We start from the raw sequence: 14,253 nt of genomic DNA, 5'->3' as shown, positions 1-14,253 counted from the left end.
AGTCTGGATGAAATTATTCTTTTAGCTGTCTCCAAACATAAACACGGCCGGAAATTGGAAAAATGGTAAACAGTAATTCGTCAGAGAAAATCACATTTTGCCACTGCTCGAGGGACCATTTCTGGTGGTTTCTACACAACTCTAAACGCTTTGAAACATTTGTCTTTGAGAGCAGAGGTTTTCTAATTGCAGCTCTTCCGTGGAATGCAGATTTGTGAAACTCCCTTCGAACAGTTTTTGTGGAATCTGGGTTCTGTACGTGTCTATTGAACTCTGCAGTGATTTTAAGAGCTGTGCTCTTGCGATCCGCTCTAACAATTCGCTTTAGAGTCTGACGGGCTCTCTCAGACAACTTCAACTTTCGACCAGATCTGTGCTTGGCTGAGGACGTTTTCTCTTGTCTTTCAAAAGCAGTCATTACTTTTGAGACATTACCTCTTGAAACACCAAACATTCGGGCACTTTCTGTTACACTAGCGCCTGCCATTCGAGCACCAACAATTTGGCCTCTTTGAAAGTCTGAGAGGTCTGCCATTTCTAGAAGGTTATAACCAATTTCCTTAAATTTCTGTAAAAAAAAGGTAGTTTAAAAAAACATATCAAATAACAGAATTTTTTAAAAAACATTAAAATATGTCAAGTTTTTATTGATTTGAACATGTTCAAACATGATGCCAAAAAATCAAGTGTTTCCATTTGTTTGTCCACACCTGTACTTTTCCTACCGAACCTTGCCATTTTCTTACCCCTCATCACAAAAACACTTGCTTGGAACAAACCTATTTTGTTTTGTATCTGAATCAATGCGTCTGAAACATACATATCTTAGTTTGAATAAGAAACACTTGAAACAAGCTATTCTATACAGTGGTCCCTCGACTTGCGCGTTCTCGATTAGCGCGAAACGCTGCAACGCGGTTTTTCAAAAAATATTATTTAAAAAAATAAAATATTAAAAAATATTTTTTTTTTTTTCTGTTCCCTGAATGGAGACCGCCGGCCGCTCAATCGGGCCGGCAGGGAACAGAATGGAGCCTTCCGCGGCGGGGCTGGTGAGGGGGGGAGCCGAGGGGGGAGCCGAGCCCAGCCCCGTGGCATTCGCTTTCCTCCCGCCGGCAGCCGAGACTGATCGTGGGCTCCTTCGCAACCTCGGAGAGCTTCCTGGTTTTCGTGAGCTTTCATGCCCCGGAAGCTCTCCGAGGTTGCGAAGGAGCCCACAATCAGTCTCGGCTGCGGGTGGGAGGAAGGCGAATCCCCCGTGGGCTCCGTTACATCTTCCGCTGCCAGCCAGGCCATGCTGGCGGCAGCGGAACAATCGCTGGCTGTCAACTTTTCTTTTTAAAACTGGGCAGGAGCTGACTTGCCTCCCCAGTGCTAAAAAGAAAAGTTGACAGCCAGCGCTACGACTGACTGAATGCTGAGCCTCCCGGTGGAAGGCTGCCGCTTGGCCGGGGAGGCTCGGCCGAAAGGGGCTGGAGCGGCAGAGCCGAGCACGCCTTCCGCCCGGGAAGTCCTGCCCCTTCATCCCCACCCCTCGCCCCTGTGGTCGGCGGGGATGAAAGGGCAGGACTCCCTGGGTGGAAGGCGTGCTCGGCTCTGCCGCTCCAGCCCGTTTCGGCCGAGCCTCCCCGGCCAAGCAGCCAGGGAAGTCGAGCCAGGCGTGGCGGCGGCAGCGCTGCTTCTCCGGTCGCCCGGTCCTCTCCTGTCTCCTGCGCCGATGTTCCCCGCTGCGACGGAAGGCAGTCGCTTGGCTAGGGAGGCTCGGCCGAAAGCGGCTGGAGCGGCAGAGCCGAGCATGCCTTCCACCCAGGGAGTCCTGCCCTTTCATCCCCGCCGACCACAGGGGCGAGGGGTGGGGATGAAGGGGCAGGACTTCCCGGGCGGAAGGCGTGCTCGGCTCTGCCGCTCCAGCCGCTTTCGGCCGAGTCTCCCTAGCCAAGCGACTGCCTTCCGTCGCAGCGGGGAACATCGGCGCAGGAGGCAGGAGAGGACCGGGCGACCGGAGAAGCAGCGCTGCCGCCGCCACGCCTGGCTCGACTTCCCTGGCTGCTTGGCCGGGGAGGCTCGGCCGAAACGGGCTGGAGCGGCAGAGCCGAGCATGCCTTCCGCCCGGGAAGTCCTGCCCCTTCATCCCCACCCCTCGCCCCTGTGGCCGGCTCATCCAGGGGGGCGTGTGTGGACTGGCAAGCGGCAAGCGAGAAGACCAAGGGAAGGTTCCTTCAGCCGCCCAACACCTGATCCGCTCCGCAGCGCGGCAGCAGCGAGGAGCCGAAGATGGGGTTTCCCCTTTGCCTTTACCCCATCTTCGGCTCCTCGCTGCTTCCGCGCTGCGGAGCAGATCAGCTGTTGGGCGGCTGAAGGAATCTTCCCTTCGTCTTCCCCGCCGCCCACACGCAAACTCCACCATCTGCGCATGTGCGGCCATGAAAAAAAATGGCGCACATGCGCAGATGGTGGTTTTACTTCCGCATCCAATATAACGCGGAAATCGGTTAGCGCGGGAGGTCTTGGAACATAACCCCCGCGCTAACCGAGGGATCACTGTATACAAAATCATTTTGTACATGAGCCATTTTTTTTACCTCTAGTTTGGGTGCATGTAACAGTAACTCCCAACCAGATAAACTTACATTATAGCTTATTGTGATGTGTAAATCTGGCCACAGTCAAGTAAGTATATTCAGTTATAAAATATTGTGAATAGATTGTTTTAAACAGTATTTAAAACTGTTACTGAAACTTGCAATATTTCACAAGATAATCCTTGAATTTATATGATGAGATTATGTTTTCAATTTTTTTGTACAGATTTAACACCAGCATGGAATTATTTTTCACAAACAAAGGCAACAGTAAGTAGTATTTTAGCACTGAGTTAAAGGAAATTGAAAATAAGCCATACAGGACATTATTATTTAAAAATGAAAATTAATAACTTATGTTTATCTTGTAAATGTTATAGGACAATAAAAGATTAAGATACTTTTTCAGTAAAATGCAATCACTATTGTGCTAAAATGCATATAGGAATCAGCCACCCTTAGTTTGTCCTATCTGGACACTGGGCTGTTTTTTACGATCCTAGGATCCCAAAATGAAGAAGCTGCTGTATTAATTCTATGGACACTCTTCTTGTCTAAACAGTTGGTGAGGTGTTACCTGTTTCTTGCTTCCTTGTTTCTGTCAATCACCCAGATTTTAATTTTAGTTCTTTGAAAATGCAATTCATCTGCTAAGCCAACTCTTCTCAATTCTTAATATGCAGTTTGCTTTTACAAAAAAAAATACTATTAAGGAATTTATTTGGATTTCCAGTACAATGAATTTGAATTTGATCTGATACATCAAATTTTCATTTATCATTCTATTTTTTGTTTATTCTTTTTTCAGGATTGAAAAATGTATTATAAATTGTTCTCTGCATTGAACATTTTTTCATTAATGTAAAATTATTTCTTATTGTACGAAGTTGAAAATAAATCTGAGTTAATTTTACTTAAATTAAGGAATGTTTCATCCAATTTTTGTAAAAAAAATTTACTTTTTGGTTTTTTTAAGTGGCGGTATAACAGATTTAAAATGTTGATACCTTTCCTATTCCCTTTAATCTGTCTAGTTGCAGCATATTGAAAACAAATTGGAAGTAGCTCCTGTTAGCACAGCCAGATTGGATACTATCATGGAAAAAAAGCCATCAATTAGCACTACCAGGAAAATAAGCAGGCAAGGTATGTATTAAGGCCTTTCCAAAATGAGGTTTCTATTGCTTATGGTAGCATTTTAAAAGGAAATCGATTTGGTCTACAACCAGCAAATTTTGAAAATTTTGTTTGGGAAGTAGAATTCTCATATGGCTGGTGGGGTATCTTAAGTTCTTTCAGTGAAAAAAGTTCTACATTGAAAATAATTACAGATGCTGTTATTGCTGATATGTGAAAAACAGGATAAAAAACTACCTGAGATTTCTTGTTTCTGTACCCAGAGGTTTGCCTTCATAATGTTTCCAATTTGCATAACATTAGCATTTTGTTTATTTGGTTATGTAGTACATCCTTTTAATTTACAATAAAATGGTTTGGGTACAGTACATGCAGGCATGCACATAACATCAGTCCACAGTTTTTTAAATCAAATCAGTCTAGTTCCACCTTTTGTAAATCTATTCCAGCAGTATAGAGCAACTATGAGACCCTGGGATAAAACAGATTTTAAAGAGTTGCCAGCAAGGGCTACATAAACATCCCATCATCATTAACCCTTCTATTGCAGCCCTGAGTGTGCTCTCGTCCTCCCATTAAATCAGTGCTTCTTAATTATTTTCTGTTATGCTCCCTCCGCCCAGGAAGAAGTAAACATTTCACGTGCCCCCCCCAACTCTCCGCTGGGAAGATTGTTTGCAATATTCAGCACGTTTTTGCAGAAAAAACTTGGCTTATCACTGTGATTGGGGTGTAATGTGTTTAAGATATGCCTTAATTTATTTGGCTTCATGCTGTCCACTGCCAACATTTTCGGACACAGTAAATATACTGGTCTTTTCTCATCTCCCACTGTAGTCACAGTGAAGCCAAGCGCTATATACTGTCAAGCCGGTTCAGAGGTTGGTGATAAATAACGGCTTGCCACAGTATCTATAGAAGGCCTGATGTTTATGTGAACTTTAGAGGGGTGCAGCACAAAGCATTCTTTTCAGTGGTTCAGGGCCATCCTATGCCCACCCACCTTGGGGGAAGCAGAAGGAAACTTGCCACACTGGCACAATCTGAGTGGGCAATGTGACAACTTTGTGGGTGGGGGACAAGGGATGTGAACTTTCAACTGGGTGGGTAACTCAGATTCAGGTTTCCCAGGTGCCAGGATGGTTCCGGCAATAAATTGGAATTTTGAGGATTACTTTGACTTGAACTCTGATTTAGTTTGGATGCTACGTGGAATCTTGACACATGCGCTTTGTCATTTTTCCTCGTCTCAGCTTTCTGGAGGCTTAGGTTTGTTTCATTAGTTCCGTCCTTCTCCTCCTTTCTTTTCATCACCATTAAATATTTTTCCATGGTGTCTGTTAAGGATTTGTTATCTGCACTTCATAAGTCCTGCTGTGTGCTGGTGTTCGGTGCAAAAAAAACCCTACTCCCTGCAGTGGAAAAAAAACCCCCCACACACATTCCCCGAGGTGATGCACCCTTCCCAGCACGTTTTGTGTCCCCCAAGGCCCCACTATTTGAGACACTGCATTAAATATAATCCTTGGCAATGACAAAGTTGTCATTTTTTTATAGCCTAAGCTTTTGGGCTGCAATTTCTTTAGGCCAGATATTCTCAGAGGGGTTGTTATTATTACACCATGAGGGTTTCTCTCAGGAGCTGTCAGAACTCTTTTTGTTCTCTAAAACTACAAAATGAAGACACAAAAATAATGAGAGAAAGAGAAATTGCTTAAAAAGCAATTTCTCTTTCTCTCATCTTTTTGTATTTTCATTTTGTAGTTTTACATATTTTTAGATATTTCAAGAACAAGGATGTAGTTTGCACCAATACTTTTATTGCCTTTTTATTATAAGGTTTTGTCTATTGAAAAACATTTTATTGAAAATATATACAATTTAAAAAGACAGTACATAATCTATGGAATCTATTTCATACTTCTTTAAATTAATCTTATATTGTACATTGTCATAAAACGAACAAACATGTTACAGAGACATTTTGTCTATAAATCAGATTTTGAAATATATATGAAATATAATGACTTCCGACCTCTTCAATAGATTTTAACAAGCCTACTATTTCTCCTCCCTCTTAACTCCTCCAGAATTCTCTCTTGCTCCTTATTTAATTCTCATCTGTTTGAATCATTAAATACATATATCATTTTGTTGTTTTCTTCTTTTAGCAAAAAGTTCATAGAAGATTTCCACTCTTTAAAAAAGAATTTTTTTTTCTGCCTGATCAAACAAGTTTTACCATTTCCAGGAGTTCTGACATTTTTACAACCCATTCGTCCACTGTAGAAATTTCAGTAAAATTTTTGTACATATAATAATCTTGACATTATTAATATATACAAACATAGTCTTCCATAAGTCTTTTCTGATTTGGGATTTAGTTATTTTATTTATTAATTGGATTTGTATGCCGCCCCTCTCCAAGGAATCGGGGCGGCTCACAACATATCAAAACAATATACAATATACATAGCTAAACAATTCAATTATTATAACTAAAAAACTTTAAAAACTCTAATAACATTTAAAATGATTCATTCCAATTCACACAGCAAGACACTCTTTGGCCAGGGGGCTAGAGTTTAATGGTCCCAAGCCTGGCTGCTAAGATAGGTCTTTAAACTTCTACGGAAGGCGAGGAGGGTGGGGGCAGTGCGAATCTCTGGGGGGAACTGATTCCAGAGAGCCAGGGTCCCCACAGAGAAGGCCCTTCCTCTAGGTTCCGCCAAACAACATTGTTTAGTTGATGGGACCTGGAGAAGGTCGACTCTGTGGGACCTAACCATTTGCTGGGACTCATGCGGCAGAAGGCAGTGCTAGAGAAAATCTGGTCCAATACCATGTAGGGCTTTATAGGTTATAACCAACACTTTGAATTGTGTCCAGAAACCAATTGGCAGCCAATGCAGTCCGTGGAGTGCTGGAGAACTATCTCAAAAAGTTCGTATGAAGAGGCATTTGTAAGACAAGGCACCACTGTATTTCCATTCAATTATGGTTGATCTTATATATTCACATGTTTGCTAATAGTTTATTTTTCTCATTATTAATTTTAAATGCAGCTTTGTAGAAGTTGTGGTAAGTCCTAGTATAGAATATCCTGAGTCTGCTATAGGAGAATAGCACATTGAACTTAATATGAAAACCCTTTTGTAAATTAGAGCCAGAGCAAGTAGCCCTATTAGGCATTAAAAAGAGAGAATATTACCAATATTTGCAATCAAAAGGCAATTAAAAAAAAAAAAGAATTTCTCCTTATGTTTCCTAAATTCTTTATTCTTTAAATTCTCTCATCTCTGCTTTTCATTCCAAAATGAAAGAAATAGTTTTCTCCACTCGGAATCATTGTTGGAAGCTTTTTCTAACCCTGCTTTCAAAATGGGAAACACTAATGCAGGATGGACTGTCTCTATTATAGATAAAGGTTCAGCATAATAAGTCTTACTATTGCTTATAAAACTGGTTAACATAATCAGTTATCTAAGTTGACTGATCTAAATATTTTAAAAAGTGAATAATTATGCACAATAAGTTTACTATGGGTTTGTTATGCCTTTTCAGTCATTTAACTTTATGGAATTAAATTTCTTCTCCAGTGACTGTTGATGAGAATGAGAAGCACATTTCTTGATCCTTCTTGCTTTTTATTGGGAGAAATATAGTACCCAATTTTATAAATAAACAGTTGCTCATGTGATATTTATTCAATATATTGTTTTTTCAGATAACATACTGCACTTTGAAATATTTATACATCTATACATTTAAATATATTCTAAGTAAAATTGAAGGCATTGCTTATTTTTTAATCTTTATGTTTTTAAGTGGTCAAAATTCTCTGTTTCCTTTTTATTAAGTCTTTATAAAAGACACAGTGAGAACTGAGAGGAAAGATGCAACTTGCCTGCAGTGGTTATGCACAATCTACTGTAAATGAGTTTGGCCAGACATATAATGTTTACGTAAGAATAAAAAAGTGGTTCTTGTGCAATCATGCTGTATTGTGCCACTTCTGACATTTGAAGTCAGGGGATAGGCTGTGGTTATAGATCCTAATAAGTTTTCTAATGTAACTAAATGCTTCTAAAAACTGTACAGATTAATAGAGGAGAATATTTGTAGCTCAGGGTTGAAATGATGGTTCTCTGAGCATGGTTTTGTTGCAGACATTTGATTCAACAGTGGTGATGATACCTAGTTTGGATAATGAAATGTCTGCAGGAAAAGAACCAGGCTTCTGTCATAGAATCATGCCCCTGTCATAGAATAATGAATAGGTCATACTGCCATTGACAATGACAGGTCATCACTGCTGTGGGCATATAACATTCTTAGTTCCACTTAAATTCTTCAGTGAGAAATAGAGTATGAACAGCATTAGTTGTTTTCTATTCTTGCTTTCTGTCCAAAATGTTGTCTCATGTATTACAGCCACTTTTATCCCTGAACTACCGTGACATTAAAAGGAAGAACCTGCTCGGTAATACTATTTAATATTTTAGCCCTCTTGCCATATAAGTTCATCATTAGCTTTATATTGTGTTAACCATGCTTCTTAATATTTATCCTTAATTAGTACTTTAATCTTTAGTTTCCTAAAGCAATGTATTATATTTCATAATTTATAATTAATTACTTTATTATTACTTTGACTCTACAGTCATTTTTTACAGCTTTATTTTCTTCTGTTTTCTTTATTATTTCTAAAATGCTTAATAAAATAAATAATAAAAATGGGAGGGAAAAAAAGCTTTTGTCAGAACGGGGGGAGTTTATACTCATGGCACCATTTTGGCCTCAGCGGGCCTGGTTTCCAGACCTCCAGGAGCTCTCGGTCACACAGTCATGGCGAAAGCCTCATTCACCGGACGTGCTCATTCAGGAATCCCTAAGGCATCCGGACTGAGACTGGTGACAGCTGACTGCATGGAGAGTGAGCAGAGTGATCTAAGACACCAGGAATACGATCAGAACATTATTCTAATTATGCAGGCATCTCGCCGCCCATCCACCAACCTTATCTACTCAGATGCATGGAGGATTTCCTCACATAGTGCTCTAAGGAGGGACTCTCCCCGGATCACATTCCTCTCCCTAAGATATTAAACATCCCTAAGATTTCCTAAGATTCCTAAAACATGGTCTCAATAGGGGCTTAATCCCGAATACCTTTCGCAGGCAGACAGCAACACTTTCAGCAGTACTGCCATGCAAACAGTATGAATCACTCTCTCGGGTTCCATCCATACATCGGTTCTTCAAGGGGGCGTCCAACTTACGCCCGCCAGTCATCCATTGATGCCCAACCTGGAGTTTCTCCTACGTGCTGACGGTCATTCATGGAATTTGCACATGAACCCTTCCGAGAGGCCCAGCTAAAATACCTCTCAATTAATGTAGCCTTCTTGGTGGCCATCATGTTAGCCCGTTGTATCTCCAAACTTTCCATCAGAGGGGACTTGTGCATTTTCCAACCAGACAAGGTAACTCTGCGACTCAATCCTTCCTTCAGCCCCAAGGTAAATTCAGTCTTTCACAGATCACAGGAGCTGATTTGGCTCTCCTTTTGTGCTTGGCCAGTACATCCCTCTGAGTGGCGATGGCACTCCCTGGATGTGCGCAGAGCTCTCAAGATATACCGAGATCGCACCAAGGACCTCAGAAAGATGGAAATGATCTTCAGAGGCTTCCACCCTCAATCCCTAGGAACATGAGCATCATCAGCCACCATTGGGTGCTGGATCAGGAGTGCCATAAGCAGAGCTTATGAACTAGCAAATATTTTGGCCCCCATGGGCATCACAGCTCACTTCACCAGGTGTGCAGCCACGACCATGCAGGCATCACTTGAAGAGATTTGTCGAGTGGCAATGTGGGCACAGCTGTCTCAGTTCATTCGACAATACAAGATAGACTCTTGCGCATCAGCTGATGCTTCCTTCAGCAGAACAGTTCTTCAGCAAGTAGTGGATGATAGAGTACAAGGTCATGCTACCCCCTCCCCCTGGGACCTCTGCTTTGGTAAGTCCCATTCTGAAGGCTGGTTCCATTCCAGGATGGAGAATAGGTGTTGTGACCTTACCTGAATGCCTCTTCTCATCTGGTGGAACCAGCCTTCAGTCCCTCCCCTTAAATTATATCCTTATCTATCTATTCTGTCTTCTCTAAATTGTTGCCTCACTGCTGCAGGGAGTGGAAGACCACTAGGTCTGAATATGAACCACACATGAGTCTAGTTTTCAGAATTCATCATATCTGGGGTTCTACAGGGCAGATCCTAGCAATTATGTAAATGACTGACTCGATCTTCCAGATGATTGATTGAGGATAACCCATAAGAGCCGGGGTGGCGCAGCAGGTAGAGTGTTGTACTGCAGGCCACAGAAGCTGACTGTAGATCTGCAGGTCAGCGGTTCAGATCTCGTCACCGGCTCAAGGTTGACTCAGCCTTCCATCCTTCCGAGGTGGGTAAAATGAGGACCCGGATTGTGGGGGCAATAGGCTGGCTCTGTTAAAAAGTGCTATTGCTAAGGAGAAGGGTGGCATAAAAATCGAATGAATAAAATAAAAATAAAATAAATAAATTCTGAAGGCTGGTTCCACCAGATGAGAAGAGGTGTTCGGGTTAGGTCACAATGCCTTTTCTTGCTCTCAACCCTTTTATATCCTGATTTTCCCTCAACTCATATAGCTCGGAGTATTAAACACTGAGTGCACCCCAAATCAAATAAGGCTACTTTGTGAATATGTTTCAAGGTGCTCAGGTTCTAGATAGTCACCTGAATGATAAAGGGATATATGGGATCTCGTACCATAGAATCCTTCAGATCTTCATCCTCGCTGTTGCCTGACACCACTGATATTTGATTAGGCATTTTACTGTTTTTGGCTGGAGTGGGGGTGGGAGTGTCCCGTTGAGGCGTCTGCATAGCTCTCATGGACCATTCAGTTGTAGGACGAGTTCGATCCACATTTTCACCAAATGACTGTTTTGCAGCTGAAGGCTTGGCAAAGGCAGTGGACACTCTGCAACCCAATGTCCCATCTGATTGTACCAAAAACACCGGAACAGGGCCTCCGGGCCAGCATATCCTGGACCGGTATATTGAGCTGCCCCCTCTTGAACCCTGGCAATGGCGTTGGAAGTCTTCTCCTTGAAACCTGAATTCCCTTAGGCTCACACCTAACTCCACCATTGCTCAAAATCAGTCGTTTAAACTGGGAGGCAATCCACATGCTTGCCTCAGCACCTTGTCCAACCCCAACCGAAACTGTTGAACCAGCATTCTTTCAGGCCATGTTCTTAGGCGGCCCGCTAGTTTACGAAAGTCCCGTACATAGTCCGTGCCGACTGGCCTCTGCCTCATTGCCAATAGTTCCCCCCCCCCCCACTACCTCTGCTCTTAGTGCCTCGATAAAAGGTCCCCCGTGAGTACAGTTGTGACTGCCACTACCATCTCCCACTGGGAGGAGTAACAGTGCCCATACATGTCCATGTGGCTGATTATTTGGCTAATAACAAGGCAACCCAATAAGCACTGCCATCAAATGTAGCTTGTATAGAAAGTGGAGCCCATATTGCTTGTTGAGGCCACATACCATCTGCCATGGTGTTGTTTGATCTGTTACTCCAGCAGTGTTTTGACCACCTTGGCAAAGACCCTGATGTCTCCTATCACTTAAATGACCTCCTCCAGGCACCTCAGGAGTTTTGCGCTGAACATGAGTCTCATCCTGTAGTCCCATAGATCAGAGGTCCCCAACCTTTTTTGCACCAGGGACCGGCTTTAAGCTAGACCAGTTTTCCATGGCCCGGGGGGGGGGGGGGGGCTTTGGTCATATGGGGGTGGGGTTATGGAGGGGTGGAGCCAGGGCCGCCATCAGGAATTTTGGGGCCCCATACAGCCTAAGTGTCTGGGGGCCCCCTCCCTTCTTCCTTCCTTCCTTCCTTTTTTCTTTCTTTTTTCTCTTTTGGTTTTTTTTTCCTTCCTTCCTTCCTTCCTCTTTCTTTCTTTCTTCTTTTTCTTTCTTTCCTTTTTTCTCTTCTTTTTCTTTTCCCTCCCTCCTTCCTTCCTTCCCTTTTAAATTTTCAAACTGTCTTCTTCATATTCCTGGCTGAGGAATTCTGAAAGCTGCAGTCAACTGTCTTCAGCCATTGTCCAGCCCTGTGCTACGGACCCCTCCCTCCACCCCCTGAAGAGGCCGGGGGCTTCTTTCCAAAGCCAGTGGCAGTGATGCCAGAACCCCCTTCCCTGGGGATGGGAGCGGGGGGGGGGGGGGCTCCACTGGTCTCCCTCGACAAGACCTTCCGCAACACATCAGCCCTGCTGGGCAGGCCTCTTAGCCCCACCAAAGAAATGGGGGTTAAGGAAGACCCCCACCCCCCACCTTGCCCCAAACACTGGCACTCTGCATAACCCATGCGGGGGCTTTGGCTTCCCCTCTGCAGAACAGAAGCTGGGGACCTCTCCCTCCACATACACCGGATCCCTATGGCCCATCCGAGGGCTGGCAAAATAGGTGTGCCCCCCACCTGCTTTTCTATCCCTCTCTCTCTCTTTCTCTCTTTCTCTCCCTCTCTTTTTGTCTCTCTTTCTCTCTCTACTTTTCTTTCTTTTTCTCTTTTTCTCTCCCTTTCTCTCTCTTTTTCTCTTTTTCTCTCCCTTTCTCTCTCTTTCTCTTTATATCTCTTTCTCTCTTTTTTCTCTCTCCCAACCTCTCTCTTTCTCTTTCTATCTCTTTCTCTCCCTCCCTATTTCTTTCACTTTCTCTACCTCTTTCTCTCCCTCTCTCCCCTTCTCTCTTTCTTTCTCTTTCTCTCCCTCCCCCTCTCTCTTTCTCTTCCTCTTTTTATCTCTCTTTCTCTCTTTTTTCTCTTTTATCTCCCTTTCTCTCTTTCTCTCTTTCTCTCCCCCTCTCTTTGTCTCTTTCTATCTCTTTCTCTCCCTCCCTCTATCTTTCTCTTTTTAGCTCTCTCTTTCTCTTTCTCTCTCTCTCTTTCTCCCCCTTCTCTCTGAAGTGGGGAGGGCCGGGTTGGCACCAAGGGAGCTCGAGACGGGGTGCAAAAGCAAACTACTCTGCCGGCCCGGGCCCACATCGGAAGGAAGGAAGGAAGGAATGGTAAAAGGGGCGATCAAGAGAGGAATGGGTGAATGAATGGACGGAGGGTGGGAAGGAAGGAAGGAAAGAGGGAAGGGACAGGAACAGAGGAAGGGTGCAAAGGAAGCAAGGAAAGGTGTGAAAGGGGAGAGTAAGAGAAGAAGGAGTGAAAGAAGGGAATGAGGGAGGAAACAAGGGGGAAGGAGAAGGAAAGCAAGAAATGGAGGGAGGGAAGGAAGGAAACAAAGAAAGGGGGAAGGGACAGGAACAGAGGAAGGAAGCAAGGAAACTTATGAAAGGGGAGAGGAAGGACTGAAGGAAGGGAGGGAGGGAAGAAGGTAGAAAGGAGAAAGAAAAGAAGAAATAGAGGAAGGGAAGGTAAAAGAGAAAGAGAAAGAGCAAGAAAGAAAGCAAGAAAGAGAGAAAGAAAGAATGAAAGAGAAATAAAAATAGAGAGGGGGGATGAAAGAAATGGAAGGAGGGAAGGAAGGAGAGAAAGCAAGAGAAAGAAAGAAAGCAAGAGAAAGAAAAAAGAATGAAAGAGCAAGAGAGAAAGAGAGAAAGAAAGAAAGAAAGGCAACTTCAAAGAAAGGCTCACTGAGCATCTCTCACTCTCTCTTTCTATCCCTCTTTCTTTCTCTCTCTTCCTTTCTATCTCTCCTCTTCCTTTCTCTCTCCTCTCTCTCTCCCTCTCTTTCTACCCTCCTTTCTCTTCCTTCCTTCTCTTCCTCCCTCCCTCCTTCCTTCCTCTCCATTTCTCTTTCCCTCCCTCTCTTTCCTTTTTCTTTCTTTTGGTCCACTTCTCTCTCTCTCCGCTTCTCCACTTGCCTCCCCCTCGCGCCTCGCCCTTCCCACCCGGCCACCCGCGCGCGCTTACCAGCAGCAGGAATTCGAGTAAGCCCAAAAGAAGCCATTGGCTCCGGGCGGCGTTCATGGCCCCCCCGAACCCCCGGCCCAGCACTTCCGGAAGCCGAAAGGCGCGGCTCTCTTGCCCTTGCAATCCTCGGGGGGACACAAGGCCGGCGGAGAAGCCGGCTGGGCTCAGCCCTCTCCCGGCTTCCCCAATTCCGCTTCCCCAGCAGCGATAGGCTTTGAGTTTTTGGCTGGGGGAGGGGAGAAGTAGGACCTTCCTAACTCCCCCCCCAGCCAAAATCACAAAGCCAAGCAGCCTCCAGCCGCCAAAGGAGCCTCCTGATTCTCCCCGCCCTGCCCGACGCCCCACCCTGTCCTGCATAATGTCCTCTGCCGGGAGGGCAGCGGCGCCGCGGACCGGCTGGAAAACCCCAACGGCCCGGTCCGCGGACCGGCGGTTGGGGACCTCTGCCATAGATAATGCCTTTTCCATCCCTTTAGACTGGTCAGGCCCCCGACACACATGTAATTTCGGACTGGCATGTAGCTGAGCCAGACCCAGTGGGGGCCCCTTGCCACT

At 44.4% G+C, this 14,253-nt stretch overlaps 1 protein-coding gene across 3 annotated transcripts in view; it reads left to right on the top strand.

Annotated features, from left to right (window-relative positions):
• Nucleotides 1-14,253, top strand: part of LOC139155347 (centrosome-associated protein 350-like) — a 118,415-nt gene that overhangs the window by 22,720 nt on the left and 81,442 nt on the right. For all 3 annotated transcript variants that reach the window (XM_070730482.1, XM_070730481.1, XM_070730483.1), the window contains exons 3-4: nt 2,809-2,852; nt 3,617-3,728. In XM_070730482.1, coding sequence (XP_070586583.1) covers nt 2,809-2,852; nt 3,617-3,728 — 156 coding nt within the window. The remainder of the gene's footprint in view (nt 1-2,808; nt 2,853-3,616; nt 3,729-14,253) is intronic.

This window comes from Erythrolamprus reginae, unplaced genomic scaffold (assembly GCF_031021105.1).
Source record: "Erythrolamprus reginae isolate rEryReg1 unplaced genomic scaffold, rEryReg1.hap1 H_12, whole genome shotgun sequence".
NCBI classification, from domain to species: domain Eukaryota; kingdom Metazoa; phylum Chordata; class Lepidosauria; order Squamata; family Dipsadidae; genus Erythrolamprus; species Erythrolamprus reginae.
Note: the sequence above shows the minus strand (reverse complement) of the source record. Positions and strands in the feature narration are given on the sequence as shown.